The sequence below is a fragment of the Mustela nigripes genome, chromosome 5 (genome assembly GCF_022355385.1).
Source record: "Mustela nigripes isolate SB6536 chromosome 5, MUSNIG.SB6536, whole genome shotgun sequence".
NCBI lineage: Eukaryota > Metazoa > Chordata > Mammalia > Carnivora > Mustelidae > Mustela > Mustela nigripes.
In genome coordinates, this window is record NC_081561.1 from 138,081,536 (window position 1) to 138,108,277 (window position 26,742).

The 26,742-nt window shown below is 45.7% G+C and overlaps 1 protein-coding gene across 2 annotated transcripts in view; it reads left to right on the top strand.

Annotated features, from left to right (window-relative positions):
- TIAM2 (TIAM Rac1 associated GEF 2) overlaps positions 1–26,742 on the top strand; it is a 227,522-nt gene that overhangs the window by 166,855 nt on the left and 33,925 nt on the right. For both annotated transcript variants that reach the window (XM_059401317.1, XM_059401316.1), the window contains exon 16: positions 21,463–21,566. In XM_059401317.1, the coding sequence (XP_059257300.1) occupies positions 21,463–21,566 (104 nt within the window). The remainder of the gene's footprint in view (positions 1–21,462; positions 21,567–26,742) is intronic.

Sequence of the window (26,742 nt, forward strand, 5' to 3'; positions counted from 1 at the left end):
TGAGCAGTGTAGGTCCCAAAGCTACCAGAAGCCACTTAGATGCAGATTTGCTCTTTGGAAGGAATTGCTCCTGGGAATTGTAACGTGTCCCTTATACAGCTTGTCACCAGGGGCGGGGGGCACGGGGGTGGAATTGCATAGCTGGCTCTGATGTGGCAAACCCACTGATTTCCTGTTGGTGAGGATGAGGGCATTTTGGTTTCCACAGCCTGGTGTAGGATGACGAACAGCATTTAGCTCAGGGAGTGCTGTTTGTGTGTGTGATCGCTGCTAAGGCGGCTGGCCTGCGGACGCCCCAGATGCCCAGATGTAAAAATGTAGGAGTTCCTAAGGATGACTGGTGCATTAAAAAATTTTGAAGAAGGGGCACCTGGGTGGCTTAGTTGGTTAAGCATCTGCGTTCGGCTCAGGTCATGATCTCAGGGTCCCGGGATCGAGCCCTTCATCGGGCTCCCTGCTTAGCGGGGAGCCAGTTTCTCCCTCACCCTCTGCCTGCTGTTTCCCCTGCTTGTGCTCTCTCTGTCTAATAAATAAATCTTTTTTAAAAATTTAAGAAAATATGAGTGAGAAATAGACTGCTTTACCAGGACACAGAATGTTGGTCTTAGAATCTTCATTGCGAATAACAGTGTTGAAGGTGCTTGTCTGTTTCATCATTTCCATCCACGTGAGTGTGTGGTTTTCCCGAGCTGAGCAGGGAGTTACAGACCTTGGATACAGACTCTCTTCTCCAGCTTGGTGTTGTTGGGACATTTTGTCCCTTTTTTTCATTCTTCACCCTTCATTTATTCACTTGTTTATTTAACAGACAAGCAATAACGTTCTGCTTAATGTTGCAGATACATAAAGATGAATTAGACGTTATTTTCTATCCTCAAGAAGCTCTTGTTGAGTGGGGAAAGTAAAAAGCTTGTAAATAATAATTCACTATTTAAAAATCCTTTTCAAAAAAGAAGTTGTTCAGCTCAGGGGTGCCTGGGTGGCTCAGCGGGTTAAAGCCTCTGCCTTCAGCTCAGGTCATGATCCCAGGGTCCTGGGATCGAGCCCCACATCGGGCTCTTTGCTCAGCAGGGAGCCTGCTTCCCTCTCTCTCTCTGCCTGTCTCTCTGCCTACTTGTGATCTCTGTCTGTCAAATAAATAAATCTTTAAAAAAAAAAAAGTTCAGCTCAGAGGTAGAATTCCCACTGATTTTTCTGTTTATTTTGAGCAAAAGTTCCAAAAGAGAGACGTGAGAAATGGGGGAAAGGTGATTAGCATTTGCCTTGAGCACCGTAGCTGGGCAGTTACCTGTGGGGGGGGTGTGTAGTGTGGGGTCTGGAGGGCATTTCACATATAGCACATAGAGCTCACCAGGCTAGTGTGTGAGTGGGAAATAAAATTGGAAAGCCTGTTGGGGCCAGATTGTAGAAAACCCATAATTGCAGGAATCTGTAACATGTCCTGGCCTGTATCTAAAAAAACAAAAACAAAAAACAAAACAAAACCCTGAAAAACTGGTGAGTATTGCATTACTCTCCTGCCTTGTGCAAAATGCAGAGGATTTGTTGGTCACTTATTTTCTTTTTTAAAAAGATTTTATTTATTTATTAGAGTGAGAGAGAGAGCGTGCACATGGGTGTGAGGGGCAGAGGCAGAGGGAGGAGCAGACTTTGCTGAGCAGGGACCCTCTCCCCCCACCCCAAGGCGGGGGGGCTTATCCCAGGACTCTGGGATCATGACCTGAGCTGAAGGCAGATGCTTAACCAACTGAGCCACCCAGGTCTTTGGTCGTTGTTTTCAATGACCAGAAGACCTTGCAAAAGAAATACTCAAATAAATGTGGTTCCTCCCCGCCAACGTGGGGAAGAAGGAATGAATAAATGCATTACTGAAGGTGTTCTATAAAACCAAAGTGCTCCTCCACATGTGAAGCCATGGCCAGGAAGGGTGTGGTCCTCGCAGTGGTGGTTGGGGGGCTACCCTGCTGACTTGTGGTGGGGGTGCCCCATAGCTGGGAGGATGAGGCATTGTTGGAACTGAGGGGGACCTGGTAGATACAGTTGGCCTGCATTTTGAGTTAAAAACCAGTCCCAATAGTAAGTGGAAATTTATCTTTCAGGTAAAAATCTACAGAATTTCTTTGATGAACACTGTATGAAATTTCCGTGGGCGATGTCCCTTTGACTAGCTCTTTGAGAGTTTGGGAGGACTGCGTCAAATCTTGTCCCCCGCACTGGCTGAGTGAACCGCCTAGAGCAGTTAGTCGTGGTTGAAAGAGGAAGCTTTATAGGCTTTTACCTGAAAGAAAATAAACCTCTGACTCTTCTGCGGCTGTCATGAGTACTGATTGCTGAATGGTGCTTGTCTGCGTTTCCATGTTTGTTCTTTGTAATGGGCTTAGAAATGAATTCTACTGCAGACTTCCTCCTTCCTTGAGAAGGAATTGAGACCATCAGGAAGGACCAGGTGGGGATATCTCTTCCTGAGCTTTCCCTTCTAGAGACAGCTATGTTGTGACTGTGTCTTTCATTATTTGGATTATACACATGTCTGGTGTGACATCCCAGTGGTGCGAAGGGTTCAACAGTGAAAGCTGTGCAGGGAAGTGGTTAAGAACATGGCTACTGCTCTTGTAACTTGGGGTCTTGCTCCAGGTTTGGACTAGCTGTGGCGCGTTGGTTGGGCACGCCTCTTAATCTGTTTGTGCTTGCTTTTCGCAGCCATAAACTAGTCTAGGGTTTTTATGGGATTAATGAGCTAATAATTTGGGAAGAACTAGATAGTGGCACATAGCAAAAATCACATAAGCATTTAACTGAATAAAATAGATGAATTTATCCCACTCTGTACTTAGCCACCCACTTTCTCACCCAGAGGTAATCATTGTTCTTAGTTTCTTTCTCATTCCAGTCTGGAGACTCTTAAATGTTGGTGAAAATGGTAGGGCCTTTTTCTGCTCTGTTTTATTGAATTGTTTTTGTCCATGGCTATGGTAGGCAGATAATGCCATACCATAGCCAATAATGACCACATGCTAATCCCCAGAACCTGTGAATATGGCAAAAGAAGTTAGGTGGCAGAAGGAACTTCAGTGATGTCATTGGATCAAGGAGTTGAGATGGAGAAATTCTCCTGGATTATCCGGTGGGCCCACTGTAAAACTGAGGCTGGAGAGTCCGAATCAGAGATGTAGGGACATAAAGAGATTGGAGTGATACAGGCTGGTGAGTGAGGTAATGGGTGCAGCTTCTAGAAGTTGCAGAGACACGGGAACAGATTCTCTCCTCCAGCCTCCAGAGGGACCATGGCCCAGGCGGACCCATTTCAGTCTTCTGACCTCCAGAAGTGTAAGATAATAAATTTGTGTTTATGTGTCAAGCACTGTGTTTGATGGCTGAGGTGCAGAAATGAAGAACCATAGCCCCAAGAAGTGAAACCATATGACCATTGATTCTCTCTGCGAGCACAAGGAATAACACTGAGAACATGGGGAGAGGGAGAAGAGAAGTGAGTTGGGGGAAATCGGAGGGGGAGACAAACCATGAGAGACTGTGGACTCAGAAACAGACTGAGGGTTTTGGATGGGAGGGAGGTGGGGGGTTGGGTGAGCCTGGTGGTGAGTATTAAGGAGGGCACATATTGCGTGGAGCACTGGGTATGGTGCATAAACAATGAATTTTGGAACACTGAAAAAAAAAATAAAATAGAATTTAAAAAAAAAAACCAACATAGCCCTGCCTTCAGGCTGCTACAGAGGAGGTGGGGTGGACGTGTGACTAGCCAACAACAATCCTAATCCGCCGTCATAACAGCTCTAGTCCCACAGTTCTAAACTTGTGGGTCTCCAGGTCCTTTACTGTGAAAAATTATCAGGGACCCCAATGGGCTTTTGTTATGTGGGTTATATCTGTCAAAGTTTACTGTATTAGAAATTTAACCTGAGAGGCTCCTGGGTGGCCCAGGTGGTTGGGTGTCCAACTCTTGGTTTTGGCTCAGTCATGATCTTGGGGTCATGAGATGGAGCCCCATGTTGGGGTCTGTGCTCGGTGCAGAGTCCCTCTCCCTCTCTCCCAGCCCCTCTCCCCACTTACACACACACATACTCTCTCTCTAAAAGAAATAAAATATTTTTTAAAAAAATTAACATAAAGCATTATCTGCTTCAGAGGTACAGTAAGTAAATAAAATCTTAAAAAAAATTAAACCAAAATATTTTTAAAATATTTATTAAAATTTATTTTAATGTAAAAATGACGAATCCGTTTCATGTTAACACAGTAAGCAGATTTTTAATGAACTAGTTCTCCAAACCAAAAAAAAAAAAAAAAAAAAAAAAAAAAAAAATCAGTGAGAATAGCATTGTTTTACATTTTTGTAATCTCTTCAATGTGTGTCTTAGTAGAAGACAGCTGGGTTTTACGTCAGCATCTGCATTCAGCCTATTGCAAGTGCTTGTTTTTGTGAAAGTGATTTGAAGAAAATCCATCCTCACACAGATAATATAGTTGGCAAAGGGAGGGGTATTTTAATGATCTTTCAAATAATTGTGGATATTCTTCTTTACTATTACACCAAAACTCAACAAGTAGTAGTTCCTTCAAGGTGAATTGCATGTGGGTTCTGAAACACTGTTTGTAGACCTTCCTACTTGCTCCAATTAAAGTCCATTGACCTGTCATACACTCTGAATGGATCTTTTAGTCATGTGATTTTGTAATGTGCAGTGGTTTTTTGGAAAATATTAGATTGCTGGGTTATGCCAATCTTTCAAATATGGATGTTTCATTATACAACATTAAAATCACACTCCTTAATATCCTCACCAGTTTCATGTGGAAAAGTCTTGAGGTGTTGGGAAACTATGAAGCTCACAATGGTAGACATTGTCCAGGATTTGAATTTTTTCCAGAAAGTTTGAATTATATCTACAATACTGTCCATTTTTTCCCTTGGAAGTGACAGGCTTCCTTCGTTCATTTTATGTTTTCATTTAAAAAAAATTTTTTTAAGTAGGCTCTACGCCCACTGTGGGACTTGAACTCATGACCCTGAGATCAAGAGTTGCATGCTTTACCAACTGAGCCATCCAAGTACCCCACACTTTGTCCATTTTAAAGAAAATACTTTGTCAATTTTTTTTTGAGTAAAAATTTTTTTGTGGGGAAAATAAAAGAAGTTAGCTTAGCTTGCAACACAGTGGTGTAAGTGTGTTTTCTTGCAACAACCGTTGCATAAGAGCTGTATGGATCCTTCTCAAACATGTTCACAAGAGCTGAGTTCTAGTAGAGTCAGCTGTTTTCACTGCTTCACCGAGGACGTTGTTAATGGATGCCGGCATGTTCTCGATGGCACTGTGCGGTGATGGAGTTAGCAATGACTAGGACGGTCGGTGCCGCTGCTCTGTGCGCTACTCCATGAGCAGATCTACCCAGGACTGCCTTGCACTGCCACTGCAGGTGTCCCCAGAGTGAAAATGACCGATGACATCTAGCATTATTATTGAAAATACTTTTAAACTTGTAGGCCATTTGAGAGGGTCCCAGTGGCCCCTGAAGTCGACAGACCACACTCTGAGATGGGCCATGACGGTATAGGGTCAGCAAGAATGTGTGTTCCACATTCTCAGGGCCACCTCTGAGGGACAGTCTCACTTGCGTTAAACCCTGAAGGAAGCAGAGTGTCTTTGGGGCACAAAGACGTTGTGGAGGGTGGGGGGTCAGGGTCTTGCTGAGGGGAGATGTGTGGGAGGAATCCAGGGTTTTCGGAAGGTAAGGCGCAAACGGGGGTGATGGAGAAGATAAGGCTGGACTGGTGAGCAGGGGCCAGGTCACAGAGGGTCTCGTGTGCCAGGCGGGGAAGCCAGGTGGGAGCGGGAGGGGACCTGAAGCTGCTGATCTGCCCCCTGAGAAGTGACACAGTTGTGGGCCAGGCTGGGATGGGGGGGGGGGGTGCTGTGGTGGAGGCGAATCCCTGAGCTCTCACCAGAGCCGTGCGCTTGGGCAGGGCAACTGTCCTTCCTCAGCACCGGGTCTCTTTTTGCTTTATCACGAGTAAGTCCCCAAACGTATCAGTGGGGCCACTCAATAAAGATTTGCTTTAAAAAAATGTAGGCACAAATGAATCAAGGATATGGGAATGGTAAGATTGAGCTTCTAAAAAGAATTTTGAAAAAACCCTCCAGGGTCTTGTGTTTCCAATATTAACTTTATTTTTCAAAAGGATGCTCATGCTTACCTTGTATCTAAAATGTGGTTTGTTTCAAGTATAAAAGGTACCGCTTGTGGCCGAGAAGGGAATCTCGGCTTTGTTTAGGAGGCTGAATTTATGGCACTTTAAAGAAATTTGACTTTGAGAGTTCTTTTTTCCATGAAGTTGGCAAATGAACTATGAAGCTTAATTTTAATTCTTAATCCTGAACTGAACCACTGAAGTTGTCTATGATGTGAGGCGTGCCATGTTCTTACCTGCCCCCCTCCCCCAGCCCCCATGGTGAGTACTCCTTACCCATGAAGAGTGCCTGAGGCCAAGCAGAGAGACTAGGGGATCTCTCTCTCTCTCTCTTTCTCTCTTTAATTTACTCATTAGACAAATATTTAGTGGCTGCCTGTTCTGTACGAGGCACTGTTTTTAGAAGTGCTGGAGATAGAGCAGTGAACACGACAGGTTAAAACTCCCTGAACACATGGGCATGGGCCTTACATTTCAGTGCATGGAAATCCATTTAAGCAGTAAACATAATGAAATTATATAGTGGTAAGTGTGACGGAAGACAGTGCATCTGGGGAGGAGGGACCAGGAGTAGAGCCAGGTGCAGGTGGCAGTTGTAACTAGGGCAGCAGCACTGTCGGTAGGACCGAGGCATTGGTGTAAGCTTGGAGCTGAGGGGTGGAGCCTTGCGGACATCCCGGCAGAGGGAACAGCCGCAGGTGCCCGGAGATGGGGATGTAAGTGGCGCGTTTCAGGATCGGCAAAGAGCCCAGCGTGCCTGGGGAAGAGCGAGGGGCTGGGGAGCAGTGGGAAATGAGGCCCAGGAGGACATGTGAGCATCAGGGAGGACTTGATGAGGCAGCTCGAGGTCTGCGGAAAAACACGCCGTCCCGTGTTTTGGAGCAGAGAAGGGACGTGATCTGCCTGCGGCTTTCAAAGGATCAGCAGCTGCTGAGAAGAGGCTGTACGAGGCCGAGGGTGCGTTGAGGCTTCTGCAGTGATAAGTGGGGCACGATGGTGCCTTTGCCTTCTGTGGTAGCTGAAGGCACACAGTGGGGACGGTGTGCAGCCCACAGAGCTTGCTCAGAGATCGGGCGTGGGGTGTCAGGGAAGGAGAGCCGGCAAGGATGAGTCTGAGGCTTGCCTTGGAGCAACTGTTAGGAAGGACCTGCCGTCTGAGATGGGGAAGCTGTCGATGGAGTAGTTTTGGGGGAGGACCAGGAGTTGACTTTAGAAGACCTTGTGTTAAGCCTCTGTGTTGATAGCGAATATTCCACCTGCTTCCAAAATGGCTTCAAAGTTACTTATACTGAAAGCCCATACATAGTCCATAAAACTCATCAAAATTAACAACATAAAGGGACACCTGGGTGACTCAGTTGGTTAAGTTGCTGCCTTTGGCTCAGGTCATGATCCTGGGGTCCTGGGATCGAGTCCCACGTCGGGCTCCTTGCTTAGCAGGGGGCCTGCTTCTCTCTCTGCCTTTGCCTGCCACTCTGCCTGCTTTTGCGCTCCCTCTCTCTCTCTCTCTGGCAAATAAATAAATAAAATCTTAAAAAAAAAATTAACAACGTAAAGGAAGGGGAAGGAGATTTGAATGATGACTTGCCTACTTGAAAGGTTTTCACTCCCAGTATATGGGCAAAAACATCTTTATGAGAAAATGATGATGTTTGAAATAGTGCAACAAATTAATTCCTTTCATTTCCGTCAATTGAGTTATGATTTGTTGCATCTTATATATTTATTTCTGATTCTCCAGTTCTCAGCTCTGATTATCTATTTATAAGCTGTTCCCATATGAACCCCCCCCCCTCTTTTTTGAGAGAATGAGAGAGAGAGAAAGAGAGCATGCTTGTGCACTCAGGCTGGGGGAGAGGCAGAGGCAGAGAGAATCCCAAGCAGGTTCCATTTCCAGAGCAGAGCCCGATGTGGGGCTCGATCTCACGACCCTGAGATCAGCCCTGACCTAAACTCAAGACGACTGAGCCACCCAGGTGTCCCCATATAAATCCTTCTTTCCTTCCCTCTCCTTTTGTCATTAACATCTTTAACAGGTTATGGGAAGCCGTGACCAAATTCAAATTACTCAATTTTATTACTTGCTAATTGCTCTGGGAGACTCTGTTTGCAAAGAAACATATGAAATTGTTCACAAAATTAGTTTGTGTCTTTTGTGCAGATCCCTGGCCAGCTGCCCCTGGAAAGTGGGCAGACGTAGTCCCACGTAGCACAGTGTACAGAATCCCTCTTCCTCCCAAATCTCCCAGCAGGCTTCCTATAGAATCTGGAATTTCCAGGGACGTCCAGAGAAGCTTCTAAGCTTGCTATTCTCAGCTTTTTACATTTACCTTCCCAACGCTAATTACTCCGAAATTGCCATTTGTGAGTTAATTCTGACTTTAATGTTTTGGTTGATGAGTGACCACATCACACTTCTGTGAAGTTGAGGCATCTTTGCATGATGGTATTAGCAGAATTATTTGGATGTCTGCTGAATTATGTCATTATTATGTCCCACAACCAGTCGAGGAGAAAAGGCTGAAAAATGTTGATAAGAAGCCTAGGTTTCATAAGCTTAATATGTATGACCCAAAAATGCCAGTCATCATGTATGCACCGGCCAGTGAGCCTGTAGCCCCGTGTGGATGTTCTTTGATCTCCAGTAGGCCAGTGTGTGTTCAGTGAGGAAGGAGAAGGCGAAGATACGGGTTATGTGTCAAGTGACTATAAATAGACCTTTTATAATTTGTTTGGATCCCTGGGAACAGAAGTCTGCACAGAACTTATAAACTCAATTTTCAGACTTTGGGATTACAGTCTGTGAGAAGTAGGGCTGCCTCCATGTCACCTTGAGGGAATCTTGGACGCTGTATCTTTTGAACTCTGAAAGCATTTTGCCTGTAAATCTGATAAGGAAGTTAAGATTTATTGCCTTGCAGTATTACTGGTACTACTAGATTGAAATATCCCTGGAGGAAAGATACCTTGGGGTGCTTGGGTGGCTTAGTTGGTTAAGCGTCTGCCAGGTCATGATCATGATTAGGTCATGATCCCGGGGTCCTGGGATCAAGTCCCATGTCCGGCTGCGCGCTCAGTGGGGAACCTGCTTCTCCCTTTTCCTCTGCCACTCCCCGCCCTCTTTGGTCCATCTGTCTCTCTCTCTCTCAAAAAAAAAAACTTAACAAAAAGCAGGGGCCTTGAGGAATACTTAAGTTTTTTTCTTTCTTTTTTTTTTTTTTTAAGATTTATTTATTTGTTAGAGCGTGAGAGCACAAGCCGCGGGGAGAGGCAGAGGGAGAAGGAGAGGGTCAAGCAGATTCTGCACTGAGCGCAGAGCCCAGTGTGGGGCTGGATCCCACCATCTGTGGTCATGAGCTGAGCCGAAATGAAGAGTCTGACACTTAACTGACCGAGTCACCCGGGCGTCCTGAGGAATACCAAGATTTTTAAGACCGGTCAGCCTAGTGCCTTTCTTGGGAATAGCACTTGTTCCTTCCAGTATCATATTAAGTGAAAGGGTGGTTCATAGGAGTCTCTTAATGTGAGGTTAAGGTGGTGTTGCTGAGAGTGGATTCTGGGGCATGAAATACTTTAGATCTTGATGAAGACCCAAAAGTTCGTTTTCGCTTTTGTTTCCTTTGCCTTCGGGGACATGTCTTGAAAGAAGTTGCTGTGGCTGATGTCAAAGAGGTTACTGCCTGTGTTCTCCTCTAGGATTCTGATGGATTCCTACCTCCTGTTGAGGTCTTTTATCCATTTCGAGTTTATCTTTGTGTACGGTGTAAGACAATGGTCGAGTTTCATTCTTCTACACATAGCTGTCCAGTTTTCCCAGCACCATTTATTGAAGAGACTCTCTTTTCTCCACTGTATGTTTTTTCCTGTTTTGTCGAAGATTATTTGACCATAAAGTTCAGGGTCCATATCTGGGCTCTCTACTCTGTTCCACTGGTCTATGTGCCTGTTTTTGTGCCAGTACCATGCTGTCTTGGTGATCACAGCTTTGTAGTAAAGCTTGAAATCAGGTAATGTCATGCCCCCAGTTTTGTTTTTCAACATTTCCTTGGCAATTCGGGGTCTCTTCTGGTTCCATATAAATTTTAGGATTGTTTGTTCCAGCTCTTTGAAAAATGCCAGGTTGATCTGGATGGCACTGAAAGTATAGATGGCTCTAGGCAGTGTAGACATTTTAACAATGTTTATTCTTCTGATCCATGAGCATGGAATGCTCTTCCATCTTTTTGTGTCTTCTTCAGTTTCTTTCATGAGTGTTCTGTAGTTCCTTGAGTACAGATCCTTTACCTCTTTGGTTAGGTTTATTCCCAGGTATCTGTGGTTCTTGGTGCTATAGTAAGTGGAATCGATTCTCTAACTTCCCTTTCTGTATATTCATTGTTAGTGCTTAAGAAAGCAACTGATTTCTGCGCATTGACTTTGTATCCTGCCATACTGAATTGCTATATGAGTTCTAATAGTTTGGGGGTGGAGCCTTTTGGGTTTTCCACATGAAGTATCATGTCATCTGCGAAGAGAGAGAGTTTGACTTCTTCTTTGCCAATTTGAATACCTTTTGTTTCTCTTTGTTGTCTGATTGCTATTGCAGGACTTCTAGTACTATGTTGAACAAGAGTGATGAGAGTGGGCATCCTCAATTGTGTTCCTGATCTCAACGGGAGGGCTGTCAGCTTTTTCCATTGAGGATGATATTCATTGTGGGTTTTTCGTAGATAGATTTTTATGAAGTCGAGGAATGTTCCCTCTGTCCCTATACTTTGGAGGCTTTTAATCAGGAACGGATGCTGTATCTTGTCAAATGCTTTCTCTACATCAATTGAGAGGACCATGTGGTTCTTCTCTCTTCTCTTATTGATTTGTTCTGTCACATTGATTGATTTGGGAATGTTGAGCCACCCTTGCATCCCATGGATAAATCCCACCTGGTCATGCGTGGATAATCTTTTTTTTTTTTTTTTAAAGATTTTTTCTTTATTTATCTGACAGAGATCACAAGTAGGCAGAGAGGCAGGCAGAGAGAGAGGAGGAAGCAGGCTCCTTGCAGAGCAGAGAGCCCGATGTGGGGCTTGATCCCAGGACCCTGGGATCATGACCTGAGCTGAAGGCAGAGGCTTAACCCACTGAGCCACCCAGGTGCCCCGTGGATAATCTTTTTAATATACTGTTGGATCAGAATCCTGGAGCACACCTAGAAGCTTCCCAATTTTCTTCTTTATAAATCTGACTACTGGGGACATGTGCTGAAACTTTCTCAGAGCTGAAGAAGGCTCATCTGTACACGTGTGTGTGTGTGGGGGGTGCTTCTGGGATGGCCCAGGATGCTGCTTGCCAAACCGTATGCCCAGCTCCAGCCAGTGACTGCTTATCCTAGGAGAACTGCTCACAGCCCAGTCAGTGCTGCTCTGTAACTTCCATGGGCTGATTGGTGATAAAAACCAAAACCACAACTAAGAAGGAACAGTCTGTCTTACCCACTGTTGGTCAGTGCTGATAGTGAGAAGTGCTTGAATTTTAATTTGATGGTGGTAACATTGATACCAGACTGGATCTGCAGTAAAGGGGTCTGGATTCTAGCTCCTGGTGTTTGACCTTGGGTGCATTACTCTGACCCCTGTTTCCTCAACTCTGTAAATGAAAGCTCTGACTAAACAGTTTAGCTTTTTATTTTTCCTCTGAAATGCAGTTATTTAGTAGGCTTAAAGCACAAATGGTAAGGACTATGTGCCTTTCTTACAAAAGTTTGCAAAGTGAAAAGAGCAAAGTAATGGATGAAGCATTCCGTTTTGGTTTTGCGACAAATCTCATTACCCCTTTAAATAGCATCAGGTCTTGACTGCTGCAGAGAAGGTGTTTGTTAAAGCTCTGTAATGATAGGCTGACTCAAATCTAAAGATCACAAAGAACCTTAAAGGCATTAATTACCCCTTACATCACCACGATGGAGCAGAGATGTATTATTATCATTTTACTTTCACAGCTGGGTAAATCAAGGCACAGAGACACTTTAAATTGCTGGTAACTTGGACAAGGTCATGGTCAGTGGTAGAGATGGAGAGAACTGTAGCTTCTGGCTTCTTCCTCCAGGTACGGAGAATGTCTGGATTTTACTTACGTTCTTCCTTTTAAATATTTGTTAACATCTGTAGAGTACAACCCATCGAGACTATGCCTCTGCAGTAAAACAGGAATTCAGGTGTGGGGCACCTGGGTGGCTCATTTGGTTGGGTATCGGACTCTTGGTTTTGGTTCAAGTCATGATCCCCACCTCCAGCTTTGTGCTCAGTGGGGAGTCTGCTTGAGATTTTCTCTCCCTCCCTCTGCACCCTCCCACCCCTCGGCTCATGCATGCGTGCTCTCTCTCAAATAAATCTTAAAAAAAGAAACAAAACAAATTTAGATCTAACTGGATTGATAAGCAACTCTGTCTTACCTGAGTTCTTATCTGGTGGCTGGGGATGATGATTGGTAGCCGACCACCTTGTGATTGGGGCTTTCTCAGTTCAGGGGAAGATCCATTGTTGAGAAATAATTTTACTGTCATCATTCTTACGCTTTTTAAAATTTTTGATACTTTTGATATTTCACACTGATTTTTGTTAACCTTGCATAATGTGACCATATATTTTGTGTGATTTGGTTCTTTGGAATCACCTTATGGTGGACTTGAACTCTGATGTCTCTCCTGTAAGATCCACATGAACATTCTTACCTTCTGTTTTGAGAAATAAGTATAATTCATGTACCATAAACTTTACCTTTCAAGGGTTCAAATCAGTGGTTTTCAGTATATTCGTGGAGTTGTGCAGCCATTACCACTGTCTGGTTCCAGAATGTGTTCTTCAGCTCCAGAAGATAGTGTGTGCCCAGCAACAGTCACCTCCCTGCCACCCCTCCCCCCAGCCTCCGAGAGCCGCTACTCTAGTCTCTGTTTCTGTGGATGTCCCTGTCCTGACTGTTGGACATAAATCATAGGCCATGTAGCCTGTGACCATGTAGACCGCTCCCAGTTAGCATCATGTTTCCTAGGTTCATCCATGTTGTGGCATACGTCAGTCATGGACTCCTCTTCATGGCTGCGTGATACTCCATTCTGTCCTCTTTCAGTCCTGCCTGGAATTAGCCTTCCTGGAAGGTGTTACCCTGTGTGCTTTCTCCTGTAGCACCCCTCCCCCCAACACAGAATCTGTGTGTGCTCCTGTTTTAGGTTTCCTCTCAGGGTCTTTAAGTAGAATTCCATCTAAGTGGTTTGTAGGGGTTTTGAACTTTAATTCTGACACTTTGTTAAAGTTCTTAAGTGTCTGAAATACAGTGTTGTCTCTTCTGTGCCCCCACATGTTAATGAAGTGTGTGTTACCTGGGGTTCTTCCCAGCTCTGGTACATACCAGTTTCTACTTCATCTGAAACCTTGGCTGGAGATCCCTTCAACCATTGACTTGTTTCATCAGGGATCTGGTAAGGGAGGCTCTTTGCCTTCTTTCTTTGGGCTAAGTGCACACCTCTGCCACAACCATAGCCTGTCTGGAAGATGAGAATATGGGCACATCCAATTCCCTTCTCCCTGCTTCTCAGAAGGCCTCTTCTCTTTTATGTTGTAATCAGCCCAGTGGTGGCCTGCAGCCCATTCCTCCCCTGAGAACACCCGCCATCTTCTTCTTCCTCTGAAGAGTCTTTCAGACGCTGAGGATAGTTATCACAAGATAATTAACTCAAATCCTGGCAGCCTGCTGGTAAGAAACCTATACTACCAGTCTTTGCTTCTTTCTGTTTTTCACCAGAAAGCTTGCATTGTCAGGAACATCACCAATTGGAATGTGACCTCCAGTGAAACGGATTTGGAAGATTTGTGAAATTTACATTTTCCTGGCACAGTATTTCTGCTGTGATAGAATATACTTCTCAGCAAGCTTAAAGGTGACATTCAGACAGATGCCTTGATTTTTCTTGACTCAAGAACAGTAACAATAATGAAATGAAGAGTCCTGGATATCTTCAGAAAAGTTGATAGGTTTTTATCAGAAGTATGTGGTATCAGTGGGTGATGTCTTTGTTAATGGTGTAATAGGACTTGACCGGTCTTTGTATGCGGTCAACTCAAGAGTTACTGTATTCTCTTATTGAATAATCCATCTGTTTCATTTAAATAGCTTTATTTTCATTGTTTCACTGACCAATGATGAATAATATTTGCCTAGATCACAGAGTATAGAAATGTCATTAATGAAAGGTATCAAATCACTGCATTTTAAACAAAAAGAATGAACAAAATGTAGGGGGATCTGAGTTAATTAAAAATAATGCTGTACAAGGTCTGCACATTTAACCTTAAAAGTTGAGAGATTTTAAGCTTTTAGGTGCAGATAACTCAGTGTTCAGCATGCTCTTGGCATGATAAACTATGTGTGGTGGATACTAATGCAGAATTTTACAACAGTGGGTGAAGCTTGGAGAACTGCAAAAAACTAATGTGATTTAGTATCCACAGAATGCTGTATTCTTCCACTGGCAGCATTGATTTACTGAAATCTTTATCTTTCCTTAAAATTGCATTCACACTTTTTTAAAGAACAAAAGATGCATGAGGTGAAGGAATTCAATTGGATAATTTCTAAGACTCTTTTTAGGTCTAAAATTTATAGATTCTCTACAGGCTGTTCATTTATGGAATTACAGAATAGAAATTCTGAGAAATTAAATAGAAATTGAATAAATCGAGTAGATGAAGAATATAAATCCCACAAACCATATTCTCTCAATATAAGTAGGTAAAAATTAAAAGTCAAAGATGTACAACTCTAATGCCACAGGGGAGTAGGCAGTTAAAAATCTAATGAAACCATTATTTACTTGTAAATTCTTTGAAATTATTTTTTAAATTTTTTTCTTCAGTCGTCCTCATAGAAAATCATCGTTCTATAGTTTGCACCTCAGAGGGGAGCCTATGGGTTAATGATTAATCAACTAAAACATTGTTTTGAGCATAAGATGAGAATCCCAATTAAATAGCCTACATTATTTATCTGAACACTATCTTTTTAACCGCCCTCTTTATTAGCATATTTCATTTTTCTTCAGGAAGTGAGGGAGCTAATGTTCACAGTGCACCTGCTCTTGGCTCTGGGTTTGTGGTGCATTTTGCCTCTGATGTCACTAACCTTCCCGGAAGTGGAGTTGTAGACTAGCTACAGAGAGAGGCAGGGGTGGTTCTGCATGGGGAGGGAGGGGTGCTACCCTCCAGTGATGTTTTGGAAGTTCATGTGTTTGTTTTGGTTTTCATAATAAATTGGAGAAATACAGCACTTCGTGTTCGGGAACATGGTTGCTGGATGTCCGGCATGTCCAAGTTCATTTCTCACAGTGCAGAGTTGTTCCACTGGACTTTCACTTAGGTGAAAAACATGCATAATTATCTGAGCCAAGAGCTGGTTTCATTTTGCAAATGAACACACAAATTTTTTTTTCCCCCATAACTACAGGCTACTTTGAAATTTCTAGGAAAGCAACAGGCCAATAAACCAAGGGAAGTTTGTGCTTTATTTTGCTCAGAGCTTTGTCAGAAGATTTTGGCCATTTAGAATCACTGATGGCAGCACCCCAAATGCATTTGAATCCACACCAAAACCCCTGGCCCAGGTCTGTGATGACACCGAGACACCGAGTGTGATTCTTTGCAGTGCACATATTGAATGGCTTCTACAGTAGATGCAGCCGGGCATTTGCATATTGAAACCCACATTTTTAAACGTTGCAAATTACTTTCATTTTTCTCCTTGTGTTACTAGTAGGGCATTATATTGCTTCTTGTGACACTGTGTATGAATTTTGTTTCAGAATAGTGTTGAAAAGGGGGGCTTTGGATGTGGTGATATTGAAAGCCTGTACTATAGTGTATGCTTTAAGGCATGAAAAGCATAGCTTAAAAATAATTCTCCTGGGGCTGGCCGGCTCTGTTGGAACAGCGTGCGACTCTTGATCTTGGGGTCGTGGGTTCGAGCCCCACGTTGGGTGTAGAGATTACTTAAGTAAACTCAAATGAAAGTAATTTCCATTCTCACTGTCTCTCCTTTAATGTACTTCGCATGAGTCCAACCCACAGACTGCAGTTTTCCTCGATGCTATGACTGTCACCGTCCATTTCCCAAAAAGGTCTTCTGGTCGCTAGCTCATAGGTGAAAACATTCTAGTTTCTTCTTCTGGGCCTCGGGGTTTGATACCATCATGAGACTTTAACTCCATTCCTCAGATAGTTGCTGTTTCTGAGAATGCAGGCGGCCTTCCCAGACTTGGCCCGAGGGGGTTCTGGATCTCTTGGGAGGCCTCCCCTCTGTACGGGCAGAGTGCCAGAGTGCCTTGCCCGCCCCCCCCCCCCCCCCCCCCCCACAGGCAGCAGCTGCCTGGTGTCTCGGGCCCTGCTGGAGGCCAGCTGGGTGACTGGCCAGGGACTGGGAAGAACTTCTTGCCTCGTCCTTGGAACCTGGTTGAGTGAGGAGGAGGACCAGGATGTGGTCAGCCAGACCAGGCTTAGGCGAAGGCCCTGCTCTGTGTTCCTTGTGGCTACATTGTGGCTACCTGCTACCAGATCCAGAGCTCCTGAGGACGAGCGGCTCGCAGGAGACCAGCAGGGTTACCAACGTGCACCCAAGCCCTTCCCAGACTTCCCAGTCGCCTGCCATTCCCAGAGGGTTCCCCTCCACGGGCATATCCACATTAGCACCCGCGTAGCCCAGCTTCGCGGGATGGGGATGAATACATGGCAGAGCCTGGGCGCCTGTGTATTAGCTGTGCTAAGTTGGATTCAGGAGCACCGTCAGCGTAAACTTGAATTCACACGACCGGCTGCGTGGGCGAGGCAACCTGAACGTTAGCGTTTCCTGATGTTTCTGTTTTTAAGTGGAACCCCAGGATGTCACTTGAACACAGGTTTAGCTCTTTTGTCGTAAAGGATTTGGGATTGCAGGCGGCTTGGCTGACAGCGGTATCTGTCTGTACTGATGCCTAGGACAGGAGGACACCGAGGTATGAGGCGTCTCCTACCTGGAGCCTCCTGTGTCCCTGGTCATCTGCAGGGGAGCTGCAGGGCTGCGGGAGGGCCGGGGGCATCACCTTCCAGGAGCGCCTGCCTCGTGCGCTGTCACTCGTGAAATAGCTTTGTTTCTGAAGGAGAGAGATGGCCGAGCCTGGTCTCAGGTGCAGCCCCTGGCCTAGTACCTGGTCCCTCGTGGGTGTGCCACGCTTGGCAGCTGTCTGACCGGGGGCTGCGTGTGGGAGCCGAGGCCGTGGCTGTGGCTGTGCACCGTGCAGCTCTGTCAGGCCACCTGCCGAGTAGAGGATCGGGCTGGCCAAGGGCCATGTCTCAGAGGCTGCACCCCACCCCGAGTTGTTAATTTCCACCATGAGTGCGATGAGAGACACACGGGGGTGTATTTACCCAATGCAAATCGATACCTTGACCCAGACTTATGTTTTTCATCTTTTACAATCACATTGGCCTAAGGCTTCTGGAGCGAGTCAGTTTCCTTACCGGAGGGTGCCGCACACCGGCTAGGTGGGAAGCCCATTTTTAGGGCTCTCCGAGTCGGGAAAGTGCCCCGGCTCGTGTCCTGGTGCAATGGACCGCTCTGGGAGGCCATCCCAAGGTGAGAGGCTAGCTTTTTCATTGGCAGCAGAAGGACAGATAGACTCCCGTCAGCCGCCGGTGCTCAGGCCGTGGGCAGAGTGTAAGCGGGGCTCAATGTGGGCTTCGGCCCCGGACACAGGACGTCTGTGCAGTCCCTGTTTAAAACCGCTTTGTAAGTCAGCATTCAAATCTCACTGGCCTACACGTTTTCTTTTCTTTTCTTTTTCTTTTTCTTCTTTTTTTTCTGAAGAGCCAATCTGCTCTTCTCCCAGGGCCTACTTTATTCTCTTTCCTCCTCTAGAATCCTACGGGCTCACTCCTTTTTATGGGGCTACAGGTCCTGGTGAAATTTGAGGCTCCCGGAGCTGGGGTCATAAGCTGGGGCCCCTCAAGCTTGGCTTCCCTGGTGCTTTGTCGTGTCTAGGACAGCGTTGGTGCATTGCTAGTGGGTGGACAAGGGGTCCTTCACTGTGGAGACTCTGTCTGTGCCCAGATACCGTTCCGCCTCTGTGAAATTGGGTGGTGGAACAGCTCTGAGATTTCCTTTCTTGGCAGAACTCAGGAACTGTCCAGAACCACTTATGCCTCTCGGATCCCTGGGGCCAACCACGTGAGAGCTGTTTCCGAGAGCCGTCCTGTCTGAGCTCGTGTCTCCGGGAGGATCTAAGCTGCACCCAAAGTCTCTCGGAAGTTCGGGGGGTAGCAAACGTGATAGGGGCCTCAACGCTGCAGAGCAAAGCCTTGTTTCCTGGGGTGGGCGGGGGCTTTGACCCAGAAAGAGCCAGAGTTCTGTTACCCCATGTAAATATTCTGCCTTTGTAAGAGTTAAAAACTTTGGGGGAGTTTTCAGTGTTTCGCTTCCCAAGTTTTATGAATATGTTGAATAGATGACTCAGAACTCACTTGGCTCCCACTTTTGACATCAGCCGTGTTATTTTCACCACCATCCATCTGGCTGCTCCCGGCTGCAGAGCTCCTCATGCCCGTGAGCCTTCTCTGAGAGCCTCAGGGGACTTCAGGTCTCCGTTGTCTTTGTATGCCCAGGACTCGGGGCATAGCTGACGTGCGGCAGGTGCTGTGGAAATCCTCGTCATGAATAAACGCGTTGGTTGTGTTCGAATTCCTGTACTCGATACAGCTCTGTGGGAATATGGATGCTCTTTATGGATGGTAACAATGGCAGTGATGCAAAGCTGATTCTGTTACCTGGGTAGGGGCAGCCACACTGTAAAGTGCCCATGACATTGCTCCTCCGTGATTTCCTTCCGCTCCTGGCATGGCTGGGTGAAGACAGGTATGTCTTCTGAGGGTCTCTTTTTCTCCGTATATGCTGTCGTCAGCGTTTCCCGGTTCTCTCTGTGGTCTCACTCTGCGTGTCCTTCCTGGGGCTGCTTCCCTGCAGTTCCGCCTTCCCGTGTGGACTTCCGTGGACGGCCGGATGCCGAGCCTCTCCCATTGGACGCACACATGTCCCGGGCTCAGAACCGCCACAGCTAGAACTGCTGAGCTCGTGAGTTCCACTCCAGCTCTTCCCATAAATCATCTGCCCCGTCACCAAGGTATAAAACCAGGTCCTCTGCCTTGACGTCTCCTTTCCGTGTCTTCTTCTATGAAACGGACAGCGAAGAGGAGCCCGGAGGGTTCACCTGCCGCCATTACTGCATTCACTTCATTTCTTTGCTCTTTTACGCTGAGTTCATTTGGGTCTTTTCACCTCATACCTGCAGGGTGGCTGTGACTTTCTGACTTGTTTTTCTCCCAAGGTCATGCCCTTTATTAATTGATTCCTCTGACACAGGGCACCTTCCCTCCCTTCACTGCCACAGCCACACTCAAGACATTTCCAGAAGGTGCTGGGCTCTTCCTGAGATGTGCCTTCACTGAGTGGCCTGGCTCCTGCCTCCTGCTCCTGGAATCCTCTCTCCCCATGGCCCACCGGTCATTGTTAGCCTTAAGGACAAATGGATACCTCCAAGACTTAAAGACTTTGCTCAAATGCTTCCTTTGCTATTAAGTCTCTTAAGGTCCTTTGCAGAAGTAGCTTCCTTCCTGACAGTCCCTACTTCTTGGACTTTTCTTATATTGGACATCTCTCCTCCTCCAAGACTAGAACCTCACCTTGAGAGCAGTAACCGTGTCTCACTCATTTTTGTATCCCTAGCGCTATGCCTAGAAAACAGCTTTTTTTTTTTTTTTGCTCAAAAAGTGAAAAAAGTTTGTGCCGAGTACAGTAGGAACATGGGGTGTTTTCTTTTGTGGATCCTGTTGGTCGGTCTCCCTTAAGCACAGGTCCATGCAGCAGGCTAAGGAGGTGGTTGTGACGGAGGCAACAGGAACTTATCTTGCTTCCCATGCGGTCGGCCTGGTTGTGACCGGGACTGCCTCTGTGGTGTAGTGTTTGGGGCCTAGGAAAGGTGAACCCAAGTATCCCCTCCTATCACTGCTATCTGAAGTTTTCCCAGGGATGTCTCATGCATCTGTGATCAGCACTGCCTTATCCAAGCTAACTTACTCCAACCACAAGTGTGACTTGGACTCTCTGGTTCTTTTCTGGGTAGGGTGAGAGGGTTTTGGAAGAGGCAAAAGGAAGAAGAAATTAGAGCTCCAGAATTCTGTAGATCATTTATATATTTTCGTTAAGTCTTCTCTTGTCTTAGAATCAAGTGTCTGTGTTGTGGTTGGTTATATTAGCAATGATCATGGACCAGCATTCCTAAACGTGGGTTTCACCACTTCCTGGGGCTTCCATAGCTTCTAATGGGTGTCCTGGCCCCCAGCATGTTTGATTTATCTCTGCTGGGTCAGCCTAGATCAACTTGGACAGGTTCAAGACCAATGACGACTTCTTGTAGCTAAGGGGATCAGAAACCATCTGGTTTCAGCTGGTTGATAAAGAGTTAGAATATAAATAAAGAGTTAGAATATAAACCTACATTATATAATGATACAGGCTAGACTTTCCATCTTTCTTGAATTTGTTAATTTGAGAGCCACTGGAAAGAACTGGGCTTGGCAGGTGTGTGTGGTTGTAGGTGGTGGGGGGTAGGGGGGAAGTGGACAGAAGCTCTACTTGCCTTTGATCTTAATTCTTAACCTTTACTCTGGAAGTTAAAGGTTTGTTCTTCCTCATGGGACTTTCAGTTTAGGATAAAATTGTGGTTGATGTCAGAAAATGAAAAGTTAAGCTTTCAAATGACCAAGTTGTGGGTTGTATTAAGAGCCCATGCTGTTGCATCCCTGGGTGTCCAAGGTTTCCTTGATTCTTACCTAAAATAGGGAAGTACCGACAATGGTCACTGCCATTTGAGTCTTGGTCCAAATAAATCCTTGACTATCAGAGCTTAGCAAAGTACAGTTTGCACAGCAACAGGCACAGTCACAAGGCATTGAAGTCACAGTCTTGACTGGTCCCCGGTTGCCTTTGAGAGTGGCAGGAGATGTGGCTTCTTTGTTAGCGGGAGCCGGGGTCTGTTGGAGGAGACCCTTCTTGTGGCTGCAAGGACCACTCCTGCACACTGCTTCCGCGCCATTCTATGCTGTCTTTTCCTCTCTCTCTTTATCCGAACGCTTAAACCAGTCATCGTGATTCTCGGCAAAGGGCCAAACTCACTTTTATGTGTGTTCTTGTTACTTTTCATGCAGATTTCAGCAACGTCCCTGATGTCACCACTGGCCTGAAAAGGAGTCAGACCGATGGCGCGCTGGCCCAGGTCCCCCACGGGGAGAAAACAGGGCAGACATTCGGGGTAAGATGCTGTCCCAAATCCAAAAGAAGGACCGGGCTGACAAGCATGAAACCCCCCGCTTCACCCGAAGTGGGGAAAAGAGATGGGGTTATCCAGACCCTGGGTCTGTCTGCTGAAACAGACATTTTTCCCTCTTAATGGAAATAGTTTCCTTATTTATTTGAAGCGAAGTGTGTTAGGACAGTTTGACGAGGACAGTCTATGCTCAGGAATTCTGAAAGTTATGGTCAATGACTCTGCTGCTTTCTTTTCTTTTTCTTTTTCTTTTTTTTTTTGCTCACAGATAAATTATTTTTGGAATGTTGTCACTTTGTTGTAAAAATATCTAAAACATAAAATTTGGTATTCTTACTATTTTTAAAGGCACATCGCAGTGGTGTCAAGGACATTCACAATACCGTGCGTCCATCGCCACTGACCCATGTCAGAACTTGCTCATCATGCCAAGCAGAAACTCTGTACCCGTTAGATGGTATCTGTCCATTCACAGCCCCTCACCCACCCCCCCCGGCTCGCCTGTTTCACATCCCTCATGGGTGGTCCTGCTGATATTTGTCCTTTTGTTCTGGCTTATTTCTCATGGTGTAAGGTTTTCAGAGTTCATCACGTTGAAGCGTGTGTCAGGACTTCCCTTCTTTGGAAGGCTGGATACTGTCCCGTTGTGTGTGCTGCGTCTTGCTTACCCGTTCGTCTGCTGACGGGCACTTGGCTTGTTTCCACATTGGCCTGTTGTGAGTACTGCTGCAGTGGAGACGGGCATGCAAACATCTGCGTGCATCTTTGTTTTCAGTTCAGTTGGATACGCATCTGGGAGTGGAATGGCTGGGTCACGTGGCCCTTCTATGTGTGGCTTTTTCCCTGTGTCCCACAGGGCTCGCACCATCGTCCACTCCCATCAGTGGTGGGTGAGGGTCCTCCGTGTCCTCGCCACCTCTTGTGGTAGTCCGTGCCTTGCCTGCATTTTTAATTGTCCATCGAACATCCTTTCAAAAATGGTCTGCCCTACCTGACCTGTTTTAATACGCAGTCCAGTTTTAATTGATTTTGACATTATAACTGTGTTCAATTCCTTGCTTTTGTCTTAGATACAAGAATGGAGATATATAAGCTCTGACAAGTATTTTAAGGCAGCTTACAGGGGCGCCTGGGTGGCTCATTCGGTTGAGCATCTACCTTTGGCTCAAGTCATGATCCCAGGGTCCTGGAGTTGAGCCTTGAACGGGGGCGGGGGGTGCGGCTGGGAGGTGGGGGTCCCCTGCTCAGTGGGGAGTCTGCATCTGCATCTGCCTCTGCAGCTCCCCCTGCTTGTGGTCTCTCTGTCAAATAAATAAAATCTTTAAAAAAAAAAAAAAAAAAAAGACAGCTTACAGTCTGCTGGGTTAGAGGCTACCACCAGGGGCCAGTCGCTTTGGGGAGAAGCTGTGGGGCACAGCCCTGGGTGATGGTCCCAGGGAGAAGGGGATCGGGTTGGAGCCTGCCCACAGCGGAGCAGGTTGTGGTGGCCCCTGAGCTCTTCCCTCCTCTTCCTCACCCCTCCCTGCGTTTCTCCCCCATTCCTGATCCACCTCCTCCACAGTCCCTCCTCTCATCTTTCTGATTCCTCAGATGAAACACTGGTCTGGCTGTGCCCCAGGATGCAGCATCTTTTACGGAACTGAGATTGTCCACAGTTTTAGCCTTGTGCCTCTGTTCGATCTCTGGGGGATTAGTTGTTTTTGGGACCCCGACATCATAGCTGATAGTGATTATTATTTTTTTAAGAAATGCATCCTAGAGCATCATCTGGATGTGATTTGATTGCTTTGTCTTAAATTTTTGGAAAAAAGGTACCTGTTTCTGACCCACTTTAGAAGCTCGGCTGTCTGATTAAGGTCAGCGTGTCCGAGGGGCTCTGGCACGGTGCGGTGCTCAGGGGAGATCACTTAAAGCCACTAGGGGTGATGAGCTCCTCTCCATTGTAATCTGTTTGAGTTCCACTTTAAAGTTCTTAAGGAGGAAAGGAAATTCTTTTTCCAGGTTTTATTTTAACATTCAATAAAATAAATAGGCAAGAAGTTACCACGTTGAGGCTATTCTCAACTCTGTCATTTAACAATGCCTGTCATAATGACACAAAGCATTTACCAAATGAACGTTGGAGCATCAGAAATTGAAGAAAGGAGGAAAGGTTGCGGTTGGACTTAAAATTGGAGCTGACTGAGCTTACTTTTCATTGCTAAAATGCTTAGAGGAAAAAGCAAATACCAAAGAGGGGCCCTTGGGTGGTTGCAGTCAGGTAAGTAGTGACTCTTGATTTTGACTCAGGCCGTGATCTCAGGGCTGTGAGATGATCGAGCCCCACATCGGGCTTTGTGCTGGGTGTGGGGTCTGCTTGTGAGTCTTTCTCCTTCTCCCCCACTGCCCGCTCATGTGTGCTCACTCTCTCTCTCAAATAAACTTTTTAAAAAAGATAAATACCAAAGAACACAGAAGACAAAAATATTGAAAGAGAATATCATCATGGTGAGCATTGCTGTCAATCCCTCTTAAGTCCAGAGTGGTCATCATCCTTTTCCAAACCTGAAGGTCGTAATAGGTCATAATAACAGACTTCAGGGCATTTCTCAACAATCCCAGTGTAATGCCTGGAAGTTACTTAGTTCACACATTCTTTGTTCCTTGGAAAAGAAGAATCAGAAGTAATTACTTTTGACCATCAGAAGTAATAATTGGTATGTATGTTAGTGAAAACAGAGTTTTGAATTTGAGAATTAAAAGACAGGGGCACCTGGGTGGCTCAGTCGGTTAAGCATCTGACTCTTGATTTCGGCTCAGGTCGTGATCTCAGGGTTGTGAGATCGGGCCCCACACTGGGCTCTGCACTGGGCGTGGAGCCTGCTTGAGATAGTCTCTCTCTCTCCCCCCTCTCCCCCCCCTCCCCCCAATTCATGCTTGTTCACTCTTTGGCTCTTAAAAAAAAACAAAAAGAAAACAACAAAAAAAAGTTTTGTTTTGTATTATTATTTTCAGCCTCCTGGAAACATCGGGGTGTTCCTAAAAGCAATCCTTTTCTGTTTTCCGGTGGTGGTTTGGGAGTTGGACGACGCGTGTCCCGGTGTTGGGCATGGATCTTTCGAGCTCAGCCTGGGCGCTGCCCCATGGTGCCCATGGGAGGTGGTCGCTGCTCCGGAGAGAAGACCCGCCTCTGTCTCCTGAGCTTTCCACTCTGGCACATCTGGCCTTCTCAGGGGTCATTAACTTCTTTTCAGATTAGACCCCGGTTGAACCTGAGTTGTTTGGGATATTTTACTAATAATATTCTAGACTTTGAAATAAGGAATAATTTCCCTTGAAAATCAAATGCAGCCTGGCTTGATGAAGCACAGCTGTAAGTGGGGCTTTTGACAGCCCCGCAATTTCTGCAAATGGCTCATAATTGATTGCCTTCTTGCTCCTCAAGGGTGCCTATTACTGTCACAGCTCTTTGTATGCCCCTGTCAACCTCTCCTGTGTGCGGGCTCTTTCCTCCCCCCCAGTGTTGTTAGCAATTAGCTGGCACTATTGTAACAGTTCAGATTTTGAAAGGAATAAACAGTTTCTCTTTGGGTGAGGGGGCTGAAAGAGTTTCTGGGTTGTTCCGGGAACTTGAGGTGGGCTGAGCAGGCTCTGCAGAAATTCGGTTTGTGCTCCACTTTCTGGTCTCCAAGCTGGCTCTGAAGCTGGGGCACTCTGTGGCTTTGTCAGCCTTGTGCGTGCCCTGACCTGGTGTCTCCCCAGAGCCAGCAGGCTCGGCATGGGGTGGAAATCCAGAGGAAGGGGGTGCGTTTCCCCCACCCATCGGCGCTGCCTCGGAGGAAGAGCTTGGTGGCGCTAGGACGTCCTCGCGAATGTGACTTGGAACACCAGTTTGGAATTTTTTTTGTTGCCTGGGGATGAAAGCGAGAGAGCGTGCATCCTACTCGTTTCCCAACAGCCGGCCGTAGATGTAATCCTTTCTCCCAGAGGGAGCAGGTTCCTTTGAACTTTTCCTTTCTATGTACAGCATGTAAGTAAGTGGGGGCTTTGATCCCAGGGGTGCCGATTCTGATCCAAACGTAGGCATGCTTGCATGGTTTCCTTTTTCTCTGTCTTGAAAGTTGATTTTGCTCTGAAATGTCTATAGGTTGTTATGCAGACGGGAAGATATGCCTTCTTTCCAGGAGGGAATCCTGACTGTAATCTTTAAACACTCTCTGCAGCTAAGGATGTGAGAATTTCTTTTGGATTCTAGTTTCTCTGTAGCACTGTCTACTTTTCCTTTCTCCTTCCTACCTTGCAAGGGTTTTTCAGTGGTTCTCTGCAATAGTTTGGTCCTTTTGAAATATACCGGAAAGCCCAGAGATTTCAGATATTTACTCTAAAATCCGCTTGAAAAGAGGGGTTAATTTGAAGGCAGTAAATAATTTTCTGCTTTGTGCCATTTCATTGGAGCATAGCACATGCTAGTATCAGACTTCATGCTGTAAAAGAAAATCCCCCAAAGTGAAACCGTTTTCTCTGAGGTAAGCAGAGTTTTTACTTTAGTTATTCCTGATTAAATGTTTTTTCAGCTTTTTTAGAAGAATTTTATGTAATCACCTAGTGTAGCTTTGGCAGTGATTATTTTTATAGTTTGTGGGCGTTGTGTTGCTAGAACAGAGAGCATGGGAATCTGGAGATACACAGCATGACGACTGTGTGTTGTGCTCTTTGCAATTTAATAACGCTTAAGATCTGTTTTGCCCTTTCATTTGTGCAAGGTGGAAAAAAGGGCCATGCACCAATGGTTAGGTTTTAGAACACAGCATGAATATAACTTGAATTTAATGTTTAATGCCTGTTCGCCCACTTATCTTCACATTTTGTGTTTTTTACATGAATTCCTTTTAAGAGCTTGCATTATCTAAGAAGCGAAAGGAAGAGATTCTTGGACATATAATCTGTTTTCCAGCATGCTCATGTTGTACATCTTTCTACCTTATCTTTGAATCTCCTGCATTGTTTCAAGATCTGTTTGGTCGTAAGTTACTCTGGCTAGAAAGTGAAATTAAAATAGAATTTCTTTATAAATCGTGGTCTTTCTACATGGCTGCTATTCTGTCGATTAATATGATCATGATCTGTTTTAAAGAGCTAAATATACCTGTGGTAAATGCATGTCATTGACAGGATCCCTGAC